This window comes from Bos grunniens, chromosome 8 (genome assembly GCF_055505025.1).
Source record: "Bos grunniens cultivar Pamir isolate PY7600 chromosome 8, Bosgru_T2T1.0, whole genome shotgun sequence".
Classification (NCBI taxonomy): Eukaryota; Metazoa; Chordata; class Mammalia; order Artiodactyla; family Bovidae; genus Bos; species Bos grunniens.
The window spans coordinates 111562587-111589573 of NC_141172.1; the positions used below are offsets into that span (position 1 = coordinate 111562587).

At 52.2% G+C, this 26987-nt stretch overlaps 1 protein-coding gene across 21 annotated transcripts in view; it reads left to right on the forward strand.

The window, feature by feature from the left end:
* The window catches only part of MYT1L (myelin transcription factor 1 like), a 393751-nt gene that overhangs the window by 257336 nt on the left and 109428 nt on the right, over positions 1-26987 (forward strand). For all 21 annotated transcript variants that reach the window (XR_015168803.1, XR_015168802.1, XM_086414068.1 and 18 more), the window contains 4 exons: positions 776-929; positions 5361-5415; positions 5585-5618; positions 5810-5872. Coding sequence is in view for 19 of the 21 variants with exons in the window: in XM_086414068.1 (XP_086270194.1) it covers positions 5361-5415; positions 5585-5618; positions 5810-5872 (152 nt within the window). In the remaining 2 variants the exon portion in view is untranslated. The remainder of the gene's footprint in view (positions 1-775; positions 930-5360; positions 5416-5584; positions 5619-5809; positions 5873-26987) is intronic.

Genomic DNA, 26987 nt, shown 5'->3' on the forward strand with positions numbered 1-26987 from the left:
AGGGAGCAGTGTGAACACCCAGCAGCCCTGGGACAGTCCTGCCTGGTGGGGGGAGGGGGATGGTGTGAACACCCGGCAGCCCTGGGACAGCCCTAGACCTTCAAGCAAGAGTGCGCAGATTCTCCATGGCTCTCCCAACAGCTAACTATGGAGCTTTGAAAAAAGAGTCTCAACCTCTGAATGTGGGTTTCTTCACTCCGAAAGTTAGGGTCATTTGGTTGACAGGTAAATGATGTAATGGACAAGAAAGTGGTATTGACCAGAGTCCCCTGGTTCCACAGACGTCACAGAGACCAGCCGTGTCTGATAGCCCCTGAGCCCCCTGGAGAAGTCACAGACTAAATAAACAGGGCCACCCTCAGATTCTGGTTTGGAATGACTTTGCTGTGTGCCGGGGCCTGCTCCTGCCCCAGACGTGGAGAGGAGAATCCAGTAAGGAGGTCTGGAGGGCTCAGCACTCATCCCCCGGACCAGGAGTTCTAGAACCTTCTCAGTTGGCGAATGTCCCCAGCCTGCACGGATGACTTGACTAGCAGGGAACAAGTCTTCCCAGACAACCCAAGGGAGATCCTTTCTCGGAGTCTGAGCAGGAGCCCCAAGTCCAGAAGGACACTTCTCTCAGGGATCATTGTCCATTGATAGGACAGCAGACACGGTCCCTCGGGAAAGCTGGAGGGTCCGTGGTGACTGCAGAGGGCACACTCTCTATCCACCTGTCCTCCTGGTGTCATCATGAAGTCACTAGGTGCTTTACCATGTGGTCCCTGTTTCGTAGATGGAGAAATCGAGGCACAGAGAAATTAAGTGACTTCGCCACAGTTGCAGGCTGGGGAGGACCCGGACCAGAGCAGAGAGACCTGATTGTGGGCCTGTGTCCTGCCCACGGAGTCACGCTGCCTCCATTCCTGGGAGAGAAGACTTCCTGCAAGGTAACCCAGCTCCCCCAGCAGCTACTCAAGGATGCCTACATCCATCATCTCTGATTCTCCCTGATCTTTCCTGGTAGATTTCTTATGAACCCAAACTTCCCAGAGTCTGCATTGAGATGAGGAAGCAGCTCCCATCATGTGAAGCTGTGCGTGGAGCCGGGTCTCAGTTACCTAGGAGACCGGGGACAGGGCAGCTGGCAGGAACGGCTCCACTCAGCTTGATCTGCAAGCTTGGTGGTGCCAGAAGCACCTCGTTTCTCTTCATTACACCTTCCCTGACTATCCCACCGCCACACAGGTCCCGCCGCTGCCTGCTGCCTCCTCCCCGCCTGATGATACTGGAGCAGTGAGTGGCCGCAGGTTGGGGGCAGCGGGTGAGAGGCAGGGCCGGCTAATGGCTGATGACAAAGCGGCTTCTGCTTGTGAGTGGCCAGGGAGTGGAGGAGGGAGCTGGGAGCTCAGGCTCTGGGTCAAGTCTGACCTGCCCACCGCGGAGACCGAAGCCCCAGGGTTCCTCCTCCCCGTCTGTGCAGAGGGAGAGCATGACGGTGGGGAATGCGGGTTAGGAGGACAATGGTCTTCATGCTCTTGGACCCCACGTCCAGCCCCTCCTGGGGACACGGTTGTGGCCTGGAAGTTGCTCAGCCGCCAAAGCTTGATGGAATCCATGAATGTGCAGCTTTTTGGTGCAGTTAATATTGTTATCTTCAGTACAGCTCAGCCTGACCAGTGCATCTTTTACCACGGGGATCAAATAATAAAATAAGTCCTGCTCCGGATGTAAAGTTAACAATTTACAACACAATTCACTGAGTCGTTCTATGGCTTTCATTGGTTCAACAGCAAATTTCTTACATTCTAGGCTTTAAGTATAAAACCATTTAAAGCTCCCCCAAAACCCTCTCTTTATTTTTAAAATAAACATTGGGCTTAAATTTTTTTTAAATGTATGCTGAAATAGTTCCTTCATGGTGATTTTTCTAAGCATGATTCACTAGAGAGAGAATCAGAAACCCAGGCGGTGGTACCCGGTTGCCCCTTCCCCAGGCCCAGCGGAGTCCAGAGCCCGTACATAGGTCAGAAGCCTGCATACCGCCACTCCTGTGTCACCAGCAAAGCTCCTACAGCTCAGGTCTCAGCCCCACCCGAAGGGCAAATTCAAAGCACAGCTTGCCTGAACTTCCGATGGAAAAGGCCGGGTGACCATCAGCGGGGTGGGCACGGGGCAGGGGCCTCGCCTGCACTCCTGGTGTAAACCTGGGCAGTGCAGACCCCTGCACACCTCATGCCCTGAATTGTGCGCACCTGGCTGAACCTGAGCCTCTCTGGGAGTTTCTGAACATTGAAACTTGTGTGAGAGGGGAGTGTGCCTCTGTCTCACGATGTCACTTGGCGGCCCCACTGGCTGAAGGGGGAGAGACTCCCCCAGTGCTTCATTAGGCGTGGTCTACAAGTTATCTCCTGCAACCTTCAGAGAGGAGGTTTATTCTTTTACAAGAATGTATGAAGTATTTATACAAATAGATATATTTATACACACACACACACACACACATATATATATATATTATTTGAACTGAAATATAGTTGGGGCTTCCCTGGTGGCTCAGACAGTAAAGAATCCGCCTGCAATGCAGGAGATTCAAGTTCAATCCCTGGGTTGGGAAGATCCCCTGGAGAAGGGAATGGCTACCCACCCCAGTACTCTTGCCTGGAGAATCCCATGCACAGAGGGGCCTGGGGGTACACTGTCTGTGGGGTCACAAGGAGTCAGACGTGACTGAGCGATTAACAGTTTCATAGTTAATTTACAATGTTGTGCTAGGAGTGTACAGAAAAGTTACTCAGTCGTACGTAAATCTGCACATGTTCTGTTTCAGATTCTGTTCCTTATGTGGAATTCAGTTCCCTGTGGTATGTAGTAGGTCCTTGTGGGTTATCCACTTTATATATAGTTCTGCATATATGTTTATCCCAGTGTTAATGGAGGCTTATTTCTCAGAGAGCACAACACACTACAGGGCCGGGAGCTCAACCAGGGCTGGCCCTGGATAAACAGAGCGTCCACAGAGGGACCAGCGGGGTGGAGCCTTCCCACAAAAAGAGGCGCATGTTAGTGGGGCTGGTGTTCATTGATTGAGGGCTTAGTTGCAGGCTTAACTATCCACCTAGAAGAAAATAAGTTTGTCCCCAATATATACGAAGAAGGATTAAAACCTAAATGTAAAACGTAGAACAGTTCTTAGGCAACCGGCAAGTGAGCCAAGGTTTTCGACTCCATCTCACAGAGTGATGGCCTCCACACCCTGTGGTGCCAAGTCCCCAGCCCAGGTGATGCCCAGGCTTATTTCAGGTACAGCAGGAGCAAAATGACAAGGGGGAGTCTCCGCCTCCACGGCGTGACCGGCCGTGCCCCTCTGAGGCTCTGAGGTCCGCACCCCCAGTAACCCAAGCGCCCAGGTCCCCTGAGCTGCCCAAGGCCTTTGCATATCCTGTTCCCTCGCCCGAAACATCTGCCCCAGCCCTTTTTTTAACCTGAATCCTGACGTTTTCCCTTAAAGCTCAGCACACATTTCAAACACTAAATGAGCTTGTGCTTTTTATTATATGTATTTTTACTACTCTGCACACAGAGTGATGAGTAGGTATTTGTTGGTCGGTTGATATGAAGTCTCAGGCCAGAGATGTCCGTTCTCCAGGGATTCTCTGCAGAGTCTCGACGTGCTGAAGCTTTGCTCCAACAGCAGGTCCACCGGGTCTTTCTGTAACATCAGCTAGCAGAGTCACAGGAATCTAACTAGTCTTCTCCCAGATTCTGATGTTTCTTGTCATAAATTGTGGAGGAGGTGAACTCTGCATCCATGGTATCTCTTTTTTATTTTAATTTTTTAAAAATTTTGTTAGAGTACAGCTGAGTTACTTGTATTAATTTCCTGTATTAATTCTTGTATTAATTTCTGTTGGTGGTGGTTTAGTCACTAAGTCATGTCCGACTCTTGCAACCCCATGGACTGGAGCCCACCAGGCTCCTCTGTCCATGGGATTCTCCAGGCAAGAATACTGGAGTGGGTTGCCATTTCCTCCTCCAGGGGATCTTCCCTACCCGGGAATCAAACCCGATTCTCCTGCATTGCAGGCAGATTCTTTACCTACTGAGCTATGAGGGAAGCCCAATTAACTTCTGCTGTAGAGCAAAATGAGTCGGTTATAGACACAGATCAATAGATAACAGACTGTTTTTCACATTGCTTCCATTACGGTTTATCGCAGGACACTGAACAGTCCCCTGTGCTATCCAGTAGGACCTTGTTGACTATCTGTGCCTCCGTTAGCGCGACAGTTTGCATCTGCTAATCCCAGACTCCCGTCCTCCCCCCCACCCCCCTGCACACGTGATTTTGCCATGTCTCTCCCACCTAGAATACAGCTCTGGCCACACTGGCACGTGTGTGTGCTCAGTCACTTTGGTCGTGTCCAACTCTTTGCGACTCCATGGACTGTAGCCCGCCAGGCTCCTCTTGTCTATGGGATTTTCCAGGCAAGGATACTGGAGTGGGTTGCCATGCCCTTCTCCAGAGGATCTTCCCGACCCAGAGATTGAAGCCCCGTCTCCTGCTGGACAGGGTGACAATTGACCCAGGCCAGAGTGGGATCTGGTGAGAGGAGCTGTCGTCTTTACTGCTCTTCTCTTGTCGACCCTTCTGATGTGCTGAGTGGAGTTCTGCAATGAGCGGTTTTGCTGTGTTTAAATTACTTGCATTCACCCGTCCAGCAGTGTGTTTTTAACTCAAGGAGGAAGTGTAGACAGTGGCGGTTTTCGGGGCCCTGCACCAAAGCTGCCACACGGATGATCTTGGGCAAGTCCCGGGTAAAGGGAGCAGAATATAGATGCCACCCTTACAGAATTGTGTGAGGATTGTGCAAGGTAGTAGATGGAGACACCCTGCTACCTCCAAGTGTAAGTCCTGCCATGACCACCAGGAGGGGCCATGACCCTGGAAAGCGCCCTGATGGTTCAGACCAAGGTGGCCACCAATCGCCCCCAGGTCTAGACCACAGTGAGAGTAGCCGCCAGGAGAAAGCATGTCCTTCTGACACCCACTGCTTCCCACATAGGTCCCTGACCAGGTTAAACACTTCAGCTACAAGGAGATGGCGGACATTATATGTGGATGTTTTTCCTTCCTGCAAACCTCACCGCTGTCTATTGTATTCTCCGTACAAGTGCAACTCAGGTTGACTGACCCGCATGTGTCCTCATCAAAGTCTTCCCCTGCAGGGCCCCTGCAGGACCAAGGTCTTGCTTGTTATTTTTAAACATCGCGGGTAGACTGCCTGGCCCTTCCCCAGCGGCCGACCCCCCCTTCACAGAGGGACACTGTCCCTAAGACCCCAGCAGGGGAGCACGCTGACCGCCTTCTCTCCCTGCAGATGGAGGTGGACGCCGAGGAGAAGCGGCATCGCACGCGATCCAAAGGGGTCCGAGGTACGTCCGTGCCTCCCGGCCCCCGGCGCCCTGCTGGGGTCACCTCCGTCCTGCAGAAGCCCTCCATCTGGGCCTCTGGGGGGTTGTCTGTGGCAGGTGGGGTGGAGTAGCGGCGGAGGGGGGTCTAGCGATGGAAGAGAAATGAGCGTCTCTTTTCCTCTCTCTGCAGTTCCCGTGGAGCCGGCCATCCAGGAGCTGTTCAGGTCAGTGGTCCGCACGTGTGCCCAGCGGCGGTTCAGAGAACGCACCCCTTGATAGAGAGCGGGCTTCCGCGCTCCCCGGGGCCCGGGCCTGCCCCCGCCCCCCAGTGTCCGGCCTTCCCTGTGAGTCCGCACCCCCGCCCCCGGCCCGCCATCCAGGGGGCACCTGAGTGACCCGTCCGTTCCTCTTGCAGCTGTCCCACCCCCGGCTGTGACGGCAGCGGCCACGTCAGCGGAAAGTACGCGCGACACAGGAGGTAAGGCCGCGGTCTCGGCGCGGAGCCGCGCGAGTCGCGGGCGCCGCCTTGGCGAGCCTCCCCTGTCCCCCGGACCTGGGGCTCTTGGAGTCGCCCCGACGGCCGCCTGGGGCAGCGTTTGCCCACCCGCGGGGGACAGGCGGGGTCCGCGCGGCCCGCCCCCGGTTCGCGGCGGCCGGGGTGTCTGGTCCCGCTTTCTCCTTCTGTAGCTCAGGATGGTGACCCTTGGGTGGTGGAGTGAAGGACGGCCTTCCTGGTCTTTCAGCGGGAGCTCGACCGGTCCGGGGGAGGAAGGCCAGGCCCCAGGCGGCTGCGGGGGACGGTCTGGGCCGGAGCGGCCAGGCCGGGCCAGGCTCCAGGGGCTCAGGGGCTCCAGGGCTCAGGTGATGTTGCCCGTCAGCCCAGATTTCAGGCCTGCGGCAGAGACGAGGAGGGGACACCGGGAGCATGGAGCAGGGAGGGGCTTGTGGCGGCAAGGCTTCACGCCAAGGCTGCAGGGCAGGGGCAGGTCGGCCGGAAGGTTCTCGTCTCGTGGGCCCCCGGCCCTGTGGTAGGAGGCAGCTTCCCCTTTGTGCGGAAGGTCGCGGCCCCGGTGCGTCAGAAGCGTGCACCCGCCAGGGCTCACCTGTGGCGGACTCCCAGACCCAGGCTGAGAGCTGTCGTCCGGCCAAGCAGCCTTCGGGGCCGGCCGGGTACGCGGGCCCAGGTGCTGCAGCAGGTGCTCCAGCCCCCAGGCGACAGTCCTCGCGGCCTCGCTCACTATTTCCTTTTCAGCTGAGCGCTAATTTACCGGTGAAATCAAGCAATTATGATGATTGTCCTTCAGCAAAATCAAGGGAAAATTACAAATTACTCCAAAATCCCCCATGCTAGCATTTAGGGAGGCAGGGAATTTTAATGGGCACCCACGATGAAACGGTTTCAGACTGGGGGAACAGCTAGCCATGGTTAAGAGAATTTTGTGACTTAAATTATTATATTTAATGTATTATATTATTATCTTACTGTGCAAAATTATCGAATTATCTGATTTAAATACATGGTTTATTTCAAGTATTTGCTATTTGATGAAGTATATATGTAAATTCTTTTTGTAAAGTCCTGTTTTTAAAACCTGACTGGTTTATGTTTACGATGGAGAAAAACAAGTTAGCCAACTGGGATTCTCCAGGCAACAATACTGGAGTGGGTTGCCATGTTCTCCATGGAAACTTCCCGACCCAGGGATCGAACCCAGGTCTCCGGCATCTCCTGTATTGGCAGGCCAGTTTTTTACCACTAGCTCCACCTGGGAAGCCCAATCATCTCATGATTAATCAATAGTTAAACTTGATTATATTGCTACTAGAAGGAATTATTAAATTTGGCTAAAAAGTTTTAATTCGATGTCAGCTAGTTTTAATTAGGTGTCATAACCACACTTTTGCAGGAATACTCATGAATTTCCCAAAGAATTGACTATGCTATGCTAAGTCACTTCAGTCGTGTCCAACTCTGTGTGACCCCATAGACGGCAGCCCACCAAGCTTCCCCGTCCCTGGGATTCTCCAGGCAAGAACACTGGAGTGGGTCGCCATTTCCTTCTCCAATGCATGAAAGTGAAAAGAGAAAGTGAAGTCGCTCAGTCGTGTCCGACTCTTAGCGACCCCATGGACTGCAGCCTACCAGGCTCCTCCATCCATGGGATTTTCCAGGCAAGAGTACTGGAGTGGGGTGCCACTGCCTTCTCCAAAGAATTGACTCAGGCCTTTGTATTTCTACCCACAATGCACCCCATGATTGTGGACCCCATGATGAGTCCTGTGGGATTCGGGCTGTGTGTACAACCTCCCCGGGGTCCTCTTCCTGTATAGAAAATGGTGCTTAGGCTGAGGCTGGGCCAACTGAAGACAGCCAGGCTCCACCCTCCTCTGAGACTCAATGCTGATGAGAGTGCAGAATGCCCTGAATTGTGCAGGAGCGAAGTAGATGAAATTTTAGAGAATATTCACAGAAGCAGCCAAACTGGAAATTTTTAAAACAAAAATAATTTTAATTTTTAAATTTAAAATGGCGTTATTTTCACCATGAGTCATAATGTATACAGTTATTGGAATTTCCACTATTTTACTAGTGGAAAGTAAATAGTGAATCAGGAGGCATATTGGGGGTCCCAGAACACAGTCTTCCCTTTGCCACTAGTGACCTGGGGCTTTGGGTGAATTATTTAACTTTTGTATGTCCTTAGTCACTCAGTCCTGTCCGCCTGCTTGTGACCCCGTGAACTGTAGCCCGCCAGGCTCCTCTGTCCCTAGGATTCTCCAGGCAAGAGTACTGGAGTGGGGTGCCATTTCCTCTTCTGAGGGATCTTCTCCACCCAGGGATCACATGCTCGTCTCTTGCCTCTCCTGCATCGGCAGCAGATTCTCTACCAGTAGCGCCACCTGTACTGGCTTCAGTTTCTTTGGTTTTAAAACAAGAAAGTTGCGGACTTTGTTTCGTGCCTGCTGAGTCACTCAGTGATGTCCAACCCTCCGCGCCCCCATGGACTGGAGCCCAGCAGGCTCCGCTGTCCATGGGATTCTGCAGGCAAGGAAACTGGAGTGGGTTGCCATTTCCTCCTCCAGGGGATCTTCCCAACCCAGGGATCAAACCCGAGTCTCTGACATCTACCTTCACTGGCAGGCAAGTTCTTTACCACTAAGGCCACCTGCGAAGCCCACAGACTTTGTTATGTAAAGCTGATTACCATGCAGAATGCCATGTCAGAGGTAAGATTCTCTCCCAGGAGTCTCACTGAGGTGTCAAGTAAGGCTTTCTACGTTCTGTTTGTCAATGGCTATATATTATCAGTAATTTTAAACTAAGAGGTGACATTTGAATTTCTCAGACTGGAAAGGTGGTCCTTGTAGTAGGTAAGATTCTTGTACACATCAACATCTTCTGACTGTAGCTATTTCAAATTTGTGAGATTTCAATTATATCTGGCTTTGTCTCTTTCATTTTGAAAGGACAGTTTCTGCGCTGTGACAGCTGCTCTCATGCACGTAAATGCCTGCACCCCCAACACAGGTGTCACCTTGCCCCCTGCTGAGGCTCGGCGCACCTGAGACATCTTCAGATAAGACCAGTGCGGCGGCCTCAGTTTGGGTCTTGATGAAATTGCCCATCATTTCAGGTTTTTACTTGGAGAAGGAAATGGCAACCCTCTCCAGTGTTCTTGCCTGGAGAATCCCGTGGACAGAGGAGCCTGGTGGGCTACAGTCCACGGGGTCGCAGAGAGTCGGACACGGCTGAGCGGCCAACACTCAGGTTTTACTGATGCACTTTTCAATGAATGTACTCCTGTTAAGGCTACAGTTTCATTGTACTCACTCATCATGTCAGTTTGTAGCTGAGAATAAAAGACATTCTTTTAGTATATTGATATCTAGCTATTTGAACATGCAAAAATTAATTTGAGGCAGGTGAAAGGAGTCAACAATGTAAAAAATAAAATTTTTTGGAAATTTGATTTCAAGTAGTAAAATGAAGTCTACCAGGTAATCTTTATTTTAGCATAATTCCTAAGAGAATCAGATACTGGTCAGAGTTTCAGTGCGCCATTTCACCGCTTTGGAGGCCCTGCATGGCGGTGGTCATGGCCCTGGGCGGTGGCTCTGGTCCCGGACAGTGGTTGTGGCCCTGATCGGTGGTCATGTCCCTGGGTGGTGGCTGTGGCCGTGGGCAGAGGTCATAGCCCCAGTCAGTGCCCGTGTCCCCGGGCAGTGTCTGTGGCCCTGGGCGGAGGCCGTGGCCCTGGGTGGTGGTCGTAGCCCCAGTTGGTGGCCGTGGCCCTGGGAGGTGGCCTCAGTTGGTGGCCGTGGCCCTGGGAGGTGGCCTCAGTTGGTGGCCGTGGCCCTGGGAGGTGGCCTCAGTTGGTGGCCGTGGCCCTGGGAGGTGGCCATGGCCCTGGGTGAAGGCCGTGTCCCTGGGCGGTGGTCGTAGCCCCAGTTGGTGGCCGTGGCCCTGGGAGGTGGCCTCAGTTGGTGGCCGTGGCCCTGGGAGGTGGCCTCAGTTGGTGGCCGTGGCCCTGGGAGGTGGCCTCAGTTGGTGGCCGTGGCCCTGGGAGGTGGCCTCAGTTGGTGGCCGTGGCCCTGGGAGGTGGCTGTGGCCCTGGGTGGAGGCCGTGGCCCTGAGCCATGGTCTTGCCACTTCAGTGGGGATTTGGTTTCCTGTGGATGCTGAGATGGGTGACGTTTTCCCTTGGTAAGGAAGGCAGAGCTGTGGGTTCCTAAGAAACCGGAAATAGAGGGCAGAGGAGGACCAACCGATGGGTGATGCTTGTGAAGTTCATCGACAGTCTGAATTCTCAAGGAATTCACGATTTACAGTCCTGGCTAAGAACGAAGGGGTGGGAGTTAAACTTCTAATATCATTTTATTGGATGTTCTGCCTTATCCAAAAGCCGTATCCTTGAACTACAGATAATCGACTCAGGGCATTTGTTTGTGTCAGTCATTCACAGTTTGAGCTGCCTGATAAGCATACACACAGCTGCACAAAGGCTGAGTCAGAGAGAGAAACTGGGGAACACATAAGGGAAAGGAAAACACAGTTTTACCAGAAACTCCAGGCACCTCAGGGGCTTGGGCGTAGCACCCCACGTGGTGCCGAGTCGCCGAGCAGTCAGGGTGAGAGAGGAGGAGCAGTGCCAGGCCCTGCGTCCGACGCAGGCGCCACACCCCTTCCTCCTCCGGGCCGCCCTCCTGGACCTGAGGCCCATCTCTGGATCCCTTCACACTGACCACAAGGGCCCCAACTCAGTCAACATTTTCATGCCCTGCTGCGTGTGGTCAGCGTCCCTCGTGGCTCAGACAGTACAGAATCTCCCTGCAATGCAGGAGACCAGGTTCGATCCCTGGGTTGGGAAGATCCCTGGGAGAAGGAAATGGCAACCCACTCCAGTATTCTTGCCTGGAGAATCCCATGGACAGAGGAGCCTGGTGGGCTACAGGGGGTTGTAAAGAGACACAACTGAGTGACTAACACTTTCACATGCACATGATCAGGGACAAAACCACCAGCCTTTATCTTCCAAAACATTGTTAGTATCCAGACACATGACTCCGATTCTTCTAGGCTCTATATTATTAGCACGTAATTATGACAAAATCGTCATGGAATCTGCAATCAAGGCCGGAAGTAATTCTTCATGAACCAAAATGCAGTCTCAGTCTCTGTCCACAGCAAATCCCGTCTCTTCCTTTCCACTCAGTCTTACATCTCTTGCACACCTGACTCTGCACACTCCACGGCCCTGAGTACACACGGCTTTTCGAAAATGGTATTTATGTGAGAGATGCTGAAGGTAGCATCTCAAACGTGATTCGGGGGCCAATCCCAGAGCTGCCTTTGCAGGTGCAAAACTAACCCTCCACCATCTAAGTAAGTTCCCAGAGTCTGGTTCTTAGACACCCAGGTTCAGGGAGAGGCGCATTCTGGATCCCTGCTCTCCTCCTGGGACCACCTTGTTCCTGCTCTGCAGGCAGACAGGTGACCGTAAGCGTCTAAAACAGCTGTGGGTGATGGGTGAAAAGAGCATTTCCAGGCCTACAGCCTGGGTGGCAGGAAGAAAATGAAAGACGTGGAGGAAGAGTCCGTGAACCTGGAGTTGAGAAGTCGCTGGGCTCTGGGTTGGTTGGCTGGAAGACTGCCTGTAGGGAGGGGTAAAGGACACAGAGCCAGCCCAGGACTGGGGCCCTGAACCAGCAAGAACGCAAGTGCAGGAAGAGCTGCCTGGTGCGGGACCCCGGCTGCCTGAGCGTCTCGGGGGCTGGGGTCTCTGCCTGGCCTGGGTGGTGTGCGTGCTCCGTGCCATCCCACCCTTTTGCAACTCCGTGGACTGTAGTCCGCCAGGCTCCCCTGTCCACGGGATGCTCCAGGCAAGAGTACTGAAGCGGTGCCATTTCCTACTCCAGGGGATCTTCCAAACCCAGGGATCAAACCCGCGTCTCTTGTGTCTCCTGCATTGGCAGGCAGATTCTTGATCAGTAGCACCTCCTGGGAAGCCTGAAGATAGGTATCCTATGGATAGAGATGTGGGGTCAAGAGGCCCCAGTCCACTCCATCTGTAACTGTTTTAGTATGGTTCAAATACCTGAAAAAGATGTTGTTCAATAATCCAGAGAATTATATGACCTGTTACTAGGATAGCCAGAATGTGGGACGTGAAAACTTTCCTGCCAAAATTTACTCTTGAAAATTTGACTGAGATTGAACATTCTAATGCCTTATAATCACAATTTTCTGTCCCCAAGTTGATATAAAATATTGTGTTAAAGATACAGTGCAACTTGATGTTACAAAGGGGTAAATAAATAGATACTAAATTCATTGTCAAAATCAGGGCTAGTTTATTGTTCTCCCTCTACGACTGTAAGTATTTGTTAGACGCTCAGTCGTGCCTGACTCTGTGCAACCCCATGGACTGAAGCCCGCCAGGCTCCTCTGTCCTTGGAATTCTCTAGGCAAGAACACTGGCGTGGGTTGCCGTGCCCTCCTCCAGGGGATCTTCCCGACCCAGAGATTGACTCCGAGTCTCCTGCATTGCAGGCAGATTCTTTACCATCTGAGGCACCAGAGAAGCCTTATTGTTTTAACGTCTTTATAAAATTTCCTAGTAAAAATTAGAGATGGGAATGATATTTATTAGTATCTATCACAGATTGGGACTTCCCTGGTGATCGGTGGTTAGGAGGTCACCTTCCAGCGCAGGGGCTGAGGGTTCAGTCCCTCCTCGGGTAACCAAGACCCCATGTGCCTCTCAACCAGAAAACCAGAACATGAAACAGAAACAACATTGTAATAAATTCAATAAAGACTTTAAAAATGTTCTACAGCAAAAAGAAATCTGAAAAAAATCTATCACAGATTAATAAATATTAAGCAATGTAGAGGAATTCGAAATTTTAGCCTTCCTTTCAGCAGTTAGATACATACTGGACCATTGAAATTAACTGGTTTTACTTACTTCTTTCTGAACAGCGATTTTTATATAAGTCTCCAACGAAGGAGAATGTGTGTGGGGCTGAGGGAGTCCCTAATGTGGATTTATTCTCCACGTGATCTGGTTGGTGAACCCTCTGAATTTACTTCTGACATTTAATGGATTTTATTCACATTTGCCCTTCACAGCTGTTTTGCTGAGGTTATTGTTTGTTGAGCACAGGATTCTGGTGAGATAGTTGACCTGAAATCTAGCTGTAGAGTCTTGCAAAAGCCAGTTGATGGCCTTGGTATTACATTTAAATCCTTCCCAATTTAGAAAATTCAGAATCAAATCAATTTATCCTGAAACTTTAAAATTAAAAGCTCCAAACGGTAGATTTCTTTCCTATTAGAAAATTATTGGATTCTCTCTGGCTTGCGGTGCGTGTTCCTCCTTCAGATTTTTCCCATCTCATATACCTTTGCACCCACCAGTGTGACTGCCATGGCAGCAGCCGCGGGTGAATAATTGCCTGTCTTCACGGGAGCCTGTTCTGGAGCTGGAGCTAAGGGCTCCTTCCTGATACACGCACGCCTCATTTGGAGGCTGCCGGCAGCCTGGGGGCTGTATTATTCATGCCTTGACAGAGAGCTCTCACTAAAAGCCTTGGAACGGAGCCAGGCACCGGGAGAGACAGTGGAGCATGGCGACGTGCAACTGAGAGGAGCCTGGATAATCAAAAAAGAAAGAAAGAGACAGAGGAAGAAAGAAAAATAGGGATCCTATACTTTCCGTTTACTGGTTTCACATGGATAGAATTTGTATTTGCATTAAAATAAAAAAACCCTAAAAATAATTGCATTTTTTTCTAACCACGCTTGAAAGTTTAACACAATTTCCCACATTTAATTGCAAAGCTGATTTTAATTAGTAGGGCCCCGCATGTGAAAAATGAAGATCCACTTGGGTGCATGGCAACACTGCAGTATCTGTTTATGCTCTAATTAATGTATGACTGCTGTGCAGCAGGGCGCACGCCTGGGCGTGGGTGAAGAATTCCGTGCACGCAGCTGCCCAGCCAGGAGCCAGGGCATCCACAGCCCCTTCATTCCTTATAAGACATCGCTGGGCATCGCCCATCCCTGAACTTTACAGCGTGCTCGTCCTTCCTTCTGTCACTAATATTATAAATCAGGAGCCAGGGCGTACCTATTTTACCATTTATTTGATAGCTTGCATGCATGGTTGCAGAGAAGCAAAAAGGTGGAGTTCCAGGGACTGGTCTGTATGAAGTGAAGATTCGGAGCGAGTGGGTTTCCCAGACCCGCCGTTGATCGACGCCTTATGACGAGCTGTCTGTGTGCAAACACAAACTTCAGGGCTGTGGTGGCAGTTCGCCTTTATTGTCACAGTAAATCCTCTATTAAAAAAAGAAAAACAAGCTTCCTGGCCATCACCCTGAGAAAACAATGTGTGTGCTGCTCATCTCCAGCAGGTCTGCCCGAGTGGACACCTCGCTGGCCCTGGCCACGTTTGTTACATATTTCAGAAGACAGTGTGACTGATTCGGTGTGTTTAAAACTGTCAATAAAACAGGTAATGCATTTCAGGGGAGATGTTTGACACTGGATAAAATTAAATATACTTTTTAAATAACTCTGCATTCAAAGAGAAGGAATATAGGTATTTTCAGGCAAGGACTTGGAGACTCTCTCATATTTACAATCTGTATTGGTTAAGATGAAACAAAGGAATTATCATCTAGGCCTGATTTCTTGCCTGATGATTGCTAACGTATAACCATGGCTTTGAAGCCGCTCTGCACATACAGCAGACGTGGGTGTGCGGTGGGGCTCTGGTCAGGGATGACGGCTCCCTCCACCATCTGCGCTGGGCTGTGGTGGGTACCCGGCCGCCACATTTCAGAGCTGGTGATGTGTGGACGGTGTCTTGGCTGAGACTGGGGCTGGGGGCTGCGGACCCTGCCGCGGGATGACGAGCCAGGAGCCCTGCGTCCCTGCCAACGGCGGGGTCCACGGCCGCAAGCTGGTCTCCAGAAACTATCTAGTGTTTGTTTTTAACTTTTCCGAGTTATAGATCGGGTGGGATAAGCATCTTTGCATAGTTTTGTGGCTGCTGGCCCCTTCCTCGGGGTAGACTGTCACAGGGAGGAGCGGAGCTTGAAGGACATGAGGACAGGACCGGTTTCAGGAGTGTGTTTCCGGCAAGACGGGCCGTCTGTGTTTCCAGGAGCGGGGAGGAGGTGTCCCTGTTGCCTTCAGCAAATAATATGAGATCATTGTTTTTAAAGCACTTCCTTCTTATTCAGAAAGAAGTTTTTTTTTTGTAAAAGGATAAGTTTTTAGAAGATTGGGAATTTTTTAAACAATGCTATTGCTAGAAAATTCTGGGGAAAGGAATGTTGTGAAAGGTAAGCCATGCTTTCCTCCTCTTAAATGAGCTTGCTCTTGTGAGCTGGACTCCAGCATCCTCCCACCCCTGAGACTGAGCCTCGGCTGAGACCCTCCAGAGCTCAGTGAGGAACAGGTTCCGGGCGATGCTCAGGGCCAGGCGGAAGGTGAGAGGCTGTGTCCTCTGTCATGGCCACCTGCCCCCCCTCCACTACCCCGAATTCCAAGCCTGGGGGCAGAGGCCTCACCAGACAGCCAAGGGTGTGAGGGAGGGTCGGAGCCCCTGAGGGGGACGCTGTGCCTGAACGTCGTAGACAAGCCTCTTTAGATTTCAAATGATAAAAATGCAGGTCTGCAAGGACAGCAGGGTGGGCATCGGGGCCTAGCACCTTCACTGCCCGGGGCTCCTCCAGCCCAGGTGGGGCTCCAAGCGTGTCCGAGTCTCTCTGGCCCTCCGGCCGCGGGTATCAGTAGCCCCACCTGACCGAGGGGGTGCCGGGAGCCGGGAGCAGCGAGCAGACACTTCTGCGGCCACGCAGAGGCCCTGGGGCCACCCGAGGGCTGCATTTGACTCGGCCCTGCCCTTGGTGACCATCCCTAAGCACACAGGCTGATGACACAAAAGGCAAACGGATGCTTACCAGTCACTGCACAGCACGGAGGTGTGGGCGTGTAGAAGACGCCCCAGACCAGGAACGAGCGAGCAAGTGCTCAGGCTGGATTTCAATCTGGTGTGGAGACTCGCTCTGCTGCGTATTGCAGAGATGACAGCTTAGTTAAGGGATTGCACAGAGGTAGGTGTGCAGGGGTCACCTCTGTGGCCAGGTAGAATACGACACTCCAGGCCGCATCCAAGATGCACTGTTTGTCTAACTGCCGAGTGTTCACGGCACACACAGTCATCCAGCAGAAGGGATATCTCGGGACACAGGGACACCCACCCTTTGACGTAAGGCGTGTGACTCGTGACAGCGACCCACACGTGCGTCCAGACGTGCAGGGTGCAGGGGAGGATGTGCCCAGAGAGGCAGCAGGAGGGGTCCTGGGAGAACCCTGGACACACAGACACTCACGAGAGCCCGCAGCGTGGGGGCCCCAAAGCGCTGAGCAGGGGACAGGGCCGGAGCAAGCGTCTCCCTTCCTTCCTGCCACTTACAGATGCCACAGGCACAAGACGCTGTGAGGGTCCTTCTCGAGCAATGAAGCCGAGGCCCCCTCAGCCACGCGTCTCTCAGCCTGGAGACCGTGGTGACTCACAGGGGACCCATGCGCGGAACCGCCGCAAGCTCCCAACGTGCCGGAGGTCGAACGCCTCATGGTGTCTCTTTCTGATTTCTGAAGACATGATGAACCCGTGGTGCGGCGGGATTCCTACAGAGCAGAAGGCGGGGGACAAGCCCCTCCGGGTGGACGGTCCCTCGGGGACCCTGCATCACAGCCACGCCCTCGAGGCGGGCAGAGTCGGCTGGCGGACCCCGGGTTCCGTGGCCCAGCCCCATGTGCAAACCGAGGGAAGCCCAGCCACTCTGCATGGCTTGTCTTCAGGGCTGACTCCACCAGCTGCGGGAGTAGGACCCTCAGCAGGGGCACAGCCTGCAGCGCCTGGTGGGATTCCTCGTCATCCTTGCGTCCCTTTAGGGAAACCAAACCCCCGTGGGCTGTGGGCCTTCAGGAGGCACCCTCCTGGAGGTGGCATGCCTGCTGAGCTGGGCCTGAGCCCGAACTCGGGGGAACCCCCCCAGCAAGGCTGGGCCCCCCGTCACTGTCCTACTCCCGAGACAAGCAGGGGGAGGCTGGGGCTGGGGCCGGCTTCCTCTTCCCTCTCTGGACCAGCCTTAGGGTCGGAGTCCTTGGCCCCAGGGGGAGAAGGGGGCACAGGGTGGCAGGGGAAGGTGGTCCCCCGCGGGAGCTGCTGTCAGCTCCAGGCCATGCTGCAGGGAGTGGAAGGACCTGTCCTGAAGGGATCTGCCTCTGGCCTTCGGTTTCCCGTCTGTGGTTGCTGCTTTTCCATAGGACGGCCACGTGATACCTTTGAGCCGTCGTCCTTCAAATGCTGAGAAGCTGACACCCCCAAAGGGGTCCACGTTCTCTACACCAGTCCTTATTCATTTCTTTCCAGTATCTGATGGCTTTTGATTGATGAGAATCACCTATTTTTTAAAAAAATACGAGGAACCAGATGGCAATAGGCACCGTGAAAGGAAGCAGCACAGAATTCTAGAATGAGGAGCCTTAGCAATAAGGCTGACACCCCTAAGACCCCTCCCCACAGAAGCCTTCCATGGGCGGGGGCGCCCCAGGGAGCAGAGGCCGCACGACTCTTGGGTTCCAGAAAACGCCCTTGGAGACCCCGGGGGATGGACTGGCCTCTTCCCCCTGCAGACGAGGAGCTGAGACCCCCCCAAGGTCACACAGTTAGCAGGAGGCTTCACGTCCAGCTCTTCTGGTCCAGACCTTCGTGGAGGACTTCCGCATCTGTGGGACTAAAACGCGTCTTCCTGCTTGATGCTGGGGAGGTGGGTGCTCGCGGAAAAAACTGAGAGAAGAGAAGGAAAGTCCTCGTCCGCGTGGTGTCAGTGAACAGGGAGACGGATACACAGACAGCATCTCTGCACCCGTCAGCAGCTGAGGGGTCTGACTCCCAATCAGGGAGGTGCCCCCCGGGGCAGTCGGGCACAGCTGCATCCCCTCCCAGGCCCCTCGAGGACCTTCCGCAGGACGAGATCGGGGCAGCTCTTACCCTCGAGCAGGGCAGGCCCCTCCACGGGCTGTCAGACCAGCTCACAGGCCTGCGGGGGTCAAGGCATGGGGAGGCGGGTTAGCACCTTCTCGCAGGGACAGGTGAGCCGTGTCCTCGGTGGGGGCCTCACTGAAGGATCCGCGGGCTGGGCCACGCAGCCTCTGAGCAACCAGAGAAGCAAGCGCCCTCGTCTAGAGCTGGTGTCAGGGTCAGGGAGAGGAGCAGACCGCACGCGTACGCACGCACGCGAGCACACTCAGGCCTCCCAGAGAATGGCCTGTGGGACCCCTGCCCACACCACCGGCTTCTGCCACGCCCTCTCTAACGAGAGGGTCACAGCCTCTGTCAGAGCCGGGCTCGGCATGCCCCCCGAGGGCACCCCCGTCATCGTCGTTCAGAATGAGGGTTGTGGAGCTGGGAACAGCGGGGACCCAGTCCTTGAGGGTGGAACCCTGTGCCCAGGGCCAGCCCGGCAGGGGCGCTGGGCCCTGGTCACGTCTGCACACAGGGCGCGTCTGAGAGCCATGCGGCAAACACAGTCAGGGAACCTGTTCTCACAGCGGGACCTCACGTTTCCAATGGCTGTTAGAAATGAAAACGACTGCAGTAAAAATAGCTGAGTCCAGGTGAGCTGTCATCCGAACCCTGAGTGGGAAGCCATACAGACCGGATCTGGTTATAAGTTGATGCGTGGGGGGTGTGGGTGTTAGTCGCTCAGTCGTGTCCAACTCTTTGCAACCCCACGGACTGCAGCCCTCCAGGCTCGTCTGTCCATGTGAGTCTTCTGGCAAGAATCCTGGAGTGGGTTGCCATGCCCTTCTCCAGGCGATCTTCCTGACCAGAGATCGAACCCAAGTCTTCTGCATCACAGGCAGATTCTCTACCATTTGAGCCACCAGGGAAGTCCCTGTAAGTTGATGCTTCCGTCAACAACAATGAAAAAGTGCAGACTCAACAGCTTGTAACTACCCATTGCCAAAAAAAATTAAAAGCAAGGCCGTTTCGTGGAGAAAACGTACTGAATCCTCTTGATGATGACCAGATTTTAAGGCTCATTATTTGTAGCCTGATGCCCATTAAACTACAGTCTAGGCCTGTAGCACCCTGAGCGTGGGTGATCGCATCTGACCACAGACCACAGGACAGCTCTGAACATCTATGTGGGGTAGGAGCTTGCATTTCTCTTGCAGTGCTGCTGCTGCTGCTAAGTCGCGTCAGTCGTGTCCGACTCTGTGCGATCCCACAGACGGCAGCCCACCAGGCTCCCCCGTCCCTGGGATTCTCCAGGCAAGAACACTGGAGTGGGTTGTCATTTCCTTCTCCATTGCATGAAAGTGAAAAGTGAAAGTGAAGTTGCTCAGTCTCCTCCGACTCGTAGCTATCCCGTGGACTGCAGCCCACCAGGCTCCTCCATCCATGGGATTTTCCAGGCAAGAGTACTGGAGTGGCTTGCCATCTCTTGCAGTAAATGATTAGAAAATGCATATTTAAGAAGCTTCCTAATTTCTGTAAGAGACGGATGTTCCCCAGAGTGAGTTTATGCGTGTGCATATTCTGCATGTTTGTGCATATATTACGTGATGAACAGCTCGTTGTGTTTCTACCAGGTGTTTACATACGAGCCCAAGAGTGGTCATATTTGTCTGAGCTAGGAAGGTTCACGTGCATACCCTCCATCCCAAGCTGAACATGTGAACAGCTCCATCCTTCAACTACCAGAATTTTCACTACTCCACAACTGAATAATTTCTTACCAGCCCTAGAAAGACAAAGTACTCTGTCCTGAGCATCTCAAGGAGAACTCTAGTATATATTTAAGGGAGAGTAAGAAATCGTTAGCTTTGCATTTGCATATATTTGCTTGTATATTTGTCCCTGGGGCAAAGACACCACTGGCAAAATCATAAATCCTTATATAGCTTGATTCTTGGTTCTTCCTATCAGTCTTTTTTATAAGTGAAGTACAGCTGATTTACAATGCTCTTTTGATTTCTGCTATACAGCCACGTGATTCAGTTACGTGTTTTTTGTTTTTCTTATCTCTTTCCACGATAGGCTGTTACACGACACTGAATGTAGTTCCGGGTTCTGTACTGTGGGTGTTCACCTGTTTGTATACAGCACTGTGTATATTGCTTATCCCTCTCCGTCACCTTTCTCTTTGGGTAACCAGAAGTTTGTTTCCTATGCCTGTGAATCTTTCTGTTGTGGAAATAAGTTCATTTGTATCTTTTTTTAGATTCCACATGTAAGTGATATCATATGACATTTGTCTTTCTCTGCCTGACTTGCTTTATTTAGTATAATAATCTCTAGTTGCATCCAAGTTGCCAAAAATGGCATTATTTCATTCATTCATTTTTACGGCTGAGTAATATTCCATTGTGTATATGCACCACATCTCCTTTGTCCATTCATTTACAGACGGAATATTCATTTACAATGGAATATCAAAGACAGAGCCTCCTGAATTCTAGACTGACCTGGAAGGACTTTAAGGAGAAAGCAGATTGAGATGATCTTGAAGGGTCAGGAATAGAGGAAGTAGATGAGGATGGAGGGGCGGGGTGAGGACCGAGGGAGGTGCGGCCGGAGGACGAGGCGGGGCAGACGGGGGAGGGGTGGGGAAGATGGAGGGGCAGCTGGGGAGGACGGAGGGGGAGGGGTGAGGAGGATGGGGGGAGGGGCGGGGGCAGGACGGAGCGGGGCGCGGGGAGGGCGGGTGCGCTGCTGCGCTCACACCAAGGCTGCTGCAGTCCAGTCCTTTGGGCTTTGGAAGAGCAGAGATACACAAGCTAACCCAGGTGAAAAGAACACGAAGGGGAGCGCACTGTAAGAACTTCAGGAAGTGTTTAAAATACGAGAAACAATCTCAGCAGCCAGATAACCTCATCTCCTGGAATGGGCTTTGGGAAAAGCGGGCCAGGTCCTGGGCGCCTCCACCCAACCTCCCCCATGGGCCAGGGACCCACCAGGCTGCTGCCTTTCCCTGGGGAAGCGTTCTTTTTGAGTCAAAATAAATTACATAGTGATTGTGTTTTATTTGAATCTTTAAGCTGCCATTCAAGGCAATAAATATTTAATAACAGGCTACATCATTTAAAATTATATAAAAAAGTAAAGCAAATCTCTGCCTTCCAGAAACAGATTTTTTTAATTCTCTGAAGCAATAGGGTCAAGAAAACATTTTGAAAAATTCTTCACTGAACGTCTTAAAATTCCCAGAATATTTGTGTCACGTTTAACTTAAAATATATATACTTTTCAAATCAGTCTGGCTCTTGCTTACAAGAGTATACAGAGAATAAAAGAAAAAAATTAAGGAAATATGTCAATATGTAGTCAAAACTGAATTGGTTTTATTAATATATATGTTCTTGGAAAGATATCAGACAGACATCTGGTATGCTAGCCACTTAATTGAATAATTCAGTTAATTAAATTACTTCTGAAGTATTCTTAAATGCCTTTATATATTCTAAGGACATGTAGGAATAACCATTCAAAAATTCAGTGGTGAAAAGGAATGTCAGCTATACATAAGACAACAAGAAGAAGGAGAGAATGACAAAATGAGAGGCCCTTCCACACGATCAGAAGGGATCTTATATATTTTTTATATTTATCATTTGCTGCCAAAAGCCTAAAATAGTAATTACTGTGCCCGTCTTACAGATGGAAAAGTTGAGGCTGAAAGGGATTAAATTAGCTACCCAAAGTTGAATAGCTGTGTGATCTTGAGCAAGTTACTTAAGCACGCGTTCTCAGCAGACTCACTTTTGTGTTGATGCAGCTCCGATGCTGCTCGCAGACTCTCCACATGCGTGATGGCTGGACCCTCGCTGTCTGTGTAGACATGGCCCATCCTTCCAGGCCACATCAAAACCCAGGTCCCAGTACAACACCCATCCTGGCCTGGTCACTCTTCTCCTGGTCACTCTTCTCCTGCTCTGGTGGCCTCCCAGAGGCTACTGAGCGCTGTCCAGAGCTGCAGGTCTCTCCACGGCCACCGCTCCAGCAGACTGCAACTGCTGGGGACCAGCGCAGACCTCCTCAGAGCCCTGGGCACTTGGATGGTTCCCTGTCCTCTGCATCTCCTTCTGCTGACCCTCCTCCCCTCCCTCGCCTCAGACACCCCTGTTCCCGGATGTCTGTCTAAGCTGTCTTCTCTCTCCACCCTCCCGAGGAAGCCAGCTCTATCCCACTGAACAGTGACCCCACAAACCAAAGATGCAAGCCAGCCCACCCCTGAGCCCAGCCCGCTCTCCTGAGTCCAGTCCCCTCCTGAGTCCAGTTCCTCTCGTGAATCCAGTCCTCTCTCCTGAGTCCAGTCCCCTCCCCTGAACCAGTCCCCTGCCCTGAGTCCAGTCCCCTCCCGAGTCCAGTCCCCTCTCCTGAGTCCAGTCCCCTCTCCTGAGTCCAGTCCCCTCTCCTGAGTCCAGTCCCCTCTCTCGAGTCCAGTCCTCTCCTGAGTCGAGTCCTCTCCTGAGTCCAGTTCTCTCTTCTGAGTCCAGTCCCCTCTACCGAGTCCAGTCCCCTCTCCCGAGTCCAGTCCCCTCTCCCGAGTCCAGTCCTCCCCTGAGTCCAGTCCCCTCTCCTGAGTCCAGTCCCGTCTCCTGAGTCCAGTCCCCTCTCCCGAGTCCAGTCCCTCCTGAGTCCAGTCCCCTCCTGAGTCCAGCCCCTTCTCCACACTGCAGCCTTAGGAAGGGTTTTCAGTGAGCCCACCACTCTCCTGATCTCGTCCCAGTGCCCCCAGGAAGCCGCTGACCAGCATGATGGGCGCCTCTGTGTCCAGGGCCGTCTCTGTGCCTCTGAGCAGCCGCACTGCACTGTCTCTCTGTCTCTGTCTCTCCTGTCCCCTCCATAGAGGGCCCTCTGTGAAGCTGTCCGACCCCCATCCTCTCCAGGAGGGTAGCTCTGTCTACTCCTGTCCTGAGAGATGAGGGCCCTCTGCGCTGCTCAAAACGTCTCCGGCACAAATGAATCATTCAGCCTAGTTATTCAGCACAACCTGTGGGGAGCCCAGAAACGTCACCATGTGAATGAGGCCTCGCCACACCCCAGTAAGAGAGGCGGGCATGTGTCTCCCTCTTTGGAGACTGGAAAACCGAGACATGGTGAACCGTGCCTGGGCGGGGGGTCAAATACCTTGTCTGGGGTTACTCAGCCTTGAGATTTTCAGCATATATCCCCGAGTATCTGTCTCTTGAAAACGGAATTAAAAGAGCACCCGTCCCCGTGGGTCACTGCAGGGTTTACTGGATCCATATGTGTAAAGATTTTGGGAAACCAGGCATGGAATACATGTTCTGTGAGTGCTGGGCTGACAGCAGAACCCAGCACTCCAGAATCATGTTTACACAGGATGTCCATCATTCCAAAATCCACCTCATCCTAGACCTTGGGTCTCTGCCAGCAGCTGTGATGGGTGAGCTGGGCACGGGGCACACCCGGCAGGTGTGTTCTTCAGTGTCAGAGCCCCTGTCCCCATTTGTATGAAAACTGGAGAAGTGAAAATGTCAAGGGAAATACCATTAAAAGCAACATGGAAACCAGCCTTGAGAGCATGTCGTACACCGTATTTTATATATGTGTGTTCACGGCGAGGTCTTGTGGCAAGTCACCAATTGTCTAGAACAGCCTTACACAAAAGACTAAACGTGGTTTAAATCAAGTTAACATCAAAAGGACTGCAAACACTACAGCGACTGCAGGATGTACGAGGTGCCCAGAAGCACAGAGTAGCTGAGCGTCAAAGCCTGGGTTCACAGGGCTCGGGCTGCAGCCCTCCGTCCGTGACTTCCAGCAGCTCGCGGACGCAGCTCGCGGACGCAGCTCCACGTGCTGTCACGATCCTCAGTCATCACACCTACTGCCGCTCTGAAGTCTGCACCGCGCAGAGGACACGCAGGGTGCATTTGTGGTCACCTCCGGGTGCTGTGTGTGCTGCAGACTGAAGGGGTGCAGGGGCATGAGGAGCAGTCCTGGGGACCCTGTGGACAGTGCCCAGTCCTCGGCTTGCCTCCCAGCTCAGACAGAGCCTGGGCAGAGCCTGCAGGCCTGACCTGGCCTCCTGCTGAAGCATCTCAGCTCTCGCGTGGTGCCCTGTCCATCAGAGCGGCCGAGTCTGCTTCTGCTATGGTTATCTGCTTTGTTCCCGCGAGGGACCGGACCGGAAGGCTGAGCTTTCCTGCTGTCGGCTTCTCAGGACACTGAGCCGCCCCCTGAAGCTCAGCCCCACTCAGTGCCCAGGTCCTTCCCACAGGGCTCTCACTCAGCAGATATTTACCCAGAATTTACTGTGTCCAAGCTGGCATAGCCACAAGCCACCCATGGCTCTTGGACTCTTGAAATATGACGAGTGCATCTGAGCAGTTCATTTCAAAATCTCCTTTAATTTTCTTCAATGGCTATGTGTGACTAGTGGCTACTCTGTTAGATACTGCAGCTCTAAAAATAGAACAAGCTGTTAACCTCCGGCCGACGGCTCAGTCCTGCAAAGGAGAAAGACAGAGTGTCAGTCAGCCATAATCATGCCAGGATGTGGTAAGTGCTTTCACTACTAATAAGTGGAGAAAACCTTGATTTGTTCATTCAACGACGTTCCTCGAGTAACGCTCACACCCGAGGTTCCCTCAGCAGCTGTGGGAAAGGCAGCCGATGCCTGGTGGAGGCTGATGGCAATGCTGATAAACCGAAGTGAGGGGCACGATGCTGACATGAACGCCAAGCCCTGGAGGAGCCCAGACCTGCCCGCGGGTGGTGAGGGTCAGCCCTGGCGCTGGCCGCATTCATACCTGGGGCTTCCTTTTGGCACCAGATTGCCACTTTTCCCTTAGACTCTCCTGCCTACTCTGTCCTGCTGAGACATTCCAGGACCACGGAGGATGTTTTTTAGAAAGAACCGTATGTATTGTCAGACGTGAGCCCAGGTGGGTTTGGAGGAGGCAGCAGCTGGGAGGCAGTCTGGCTTCTCCAGCTCTTGGACCACAGCCGCCACAGGTGAGAAAGAAGCAGACATCGTGCTTCCCCAGCTGGGCATGTCCTGTCCTGCCCCGCCCCTCAGCAGACACGGGGTCCACGCACTGGCATAGGAGGCACCATGCTCCCCTGTGCGTGTCCCAGGGTTTCCTCCAAAGTCTTCACTTGGAAATATTTCAGACCACTGGGTATCGTCGATCAGAAGGTGTCTGCTGATCACAGAGGGGTCTTCATCCTGGCCCATGCAGCCACAGCGTCTGGGCTTCCCTCGTGGCTCAGACAGTAAAGGCTGCCTGCAATGCAGAGAATGCAGGTTCCATCCCTGGGTCGGGAAGATCCCCTGGAGAAAGAAATGGCAACTCACTCCAGTATTCTTGCCTGAAGAATCCCATGGACAGAGGAGTCTGGCAGGCTACAGTCCAAGGGTCACAAAAGTTGGACACAACTGAGCGACTAACACTTTCACTTAATCCAGGAGTTGTTTGACACAAGTAAAGTAAAATCTGGCCTGGGGGCTTGATTGTCATGTCTAAAATCGATACCAGGAACTCACAGCCTGATTTTGTTTGTAGGTGGAGCACAATTTTATATATAGTTTACATTAGTAGCTATAAAGAAAAAAAAAACTGAGCATCAAACCATGTTAAACTGGCAGAAGACACTGGAAGCTTGAGGCCAACTAATTCCAGAAAGTTGGAAAAAATGAATCCAGATGGTTTACAAAATGCAGGAGAAAGAAATAAAGCCAATCCAGGTAAAAAGAGAAGGCAGTCTCATTCCCATGCTCTGAACTTTACAATCCCACCATCTCAGGTCTGAGCCTCTGTGGGTTTGGGGTAGCAGAGGGGAGAACCAGCAAGAAGTCCAGTCTTGCTGGGTTCACACTGGTGTGCTGGGTTGACACCATCATGCTGGGTTCACACCAGTGTACTGAGATCACACCATTGTGCTGGGTTCACACTGGCGTGCTGGCTTCACACTGGTGTGCTGGGTTCACACCGGCATACTGAGATCACACCATTGTGCTGGGTTCACACCGGTGTACTGAGATCACACCATTGTGCTGTGTTCACACCAGCATGCTGGGTCCACACCAGCGTGCTGGTTCACACCATCATTCTGGGTTCACACTGGTGTGCGGAGATCACACCGTCATGCTGGGTTCACACCATCAGCAGACCTTCCCATTGCCCAGTGGAGGTGGGCCATTCTGAGTAACATCAAGGTTAGCTGGTTTCCCATCATTTGCCTGCATCAGAATGAACCTGAGGCTGACAGCATGTTGGCTGGTTGTTCTGGTGAACACCTGGGGTGCATGTAGCTTTGATGCAGGGCAGACGCACTGAAAGATTGTTGCTGAACCATGAAAGATGCCAGGATTCTTGGCCTCCGGAGAAGAAAAGTTCAATCCAGGGCCAGAGACGAGCCTTGATGTCTCTGCCCCCTTCTGATGTCTATGTCAGAAGCTTTCTCTATCTCTTTTATACTTTAATAAAACTTTATTACACAAAAGCTCTGAGCGATCAGGCTCATCTCTGGTCCTGGATTGAATTCTTCTTCTCCAGAGGCCAAGAATCCCAGCGTCTTTCGTGGTTCAGCAACAAACTATCAACACCCAACAACTTGTTGATGGACAGAGACAAGAGAGAGGAGATTTGGGGAGGTAACAGTAGTCCTCGTGAGCCACAAGTTCACCAACAGAGCCCAGAAGGACAAGACTCCTTATTGCTACACTCACTGACTTATTCAGATAAACACAGAGTGAATACATCAACAAGTCCACTGAAATCCAGGACCACATCTGGAAGACGTGGGTTGGAATGGAAATTGGACCTGACCAGTTGTCAGGGATGGAAGCCAAGAGGATGTGGCCATTCATGCAATGGAATGTTTGTCCCAGATTATCGACACAGCTTCTCCCCAAATCCATGTAAATATTCCCATAAGAGAAATCTCAGATAGCTGTTTATTTCCTATTAGCAACACTCTCTAGACCAGTATGTGTTTCCTTCAGCTTCTCTGATTCCAATAAAT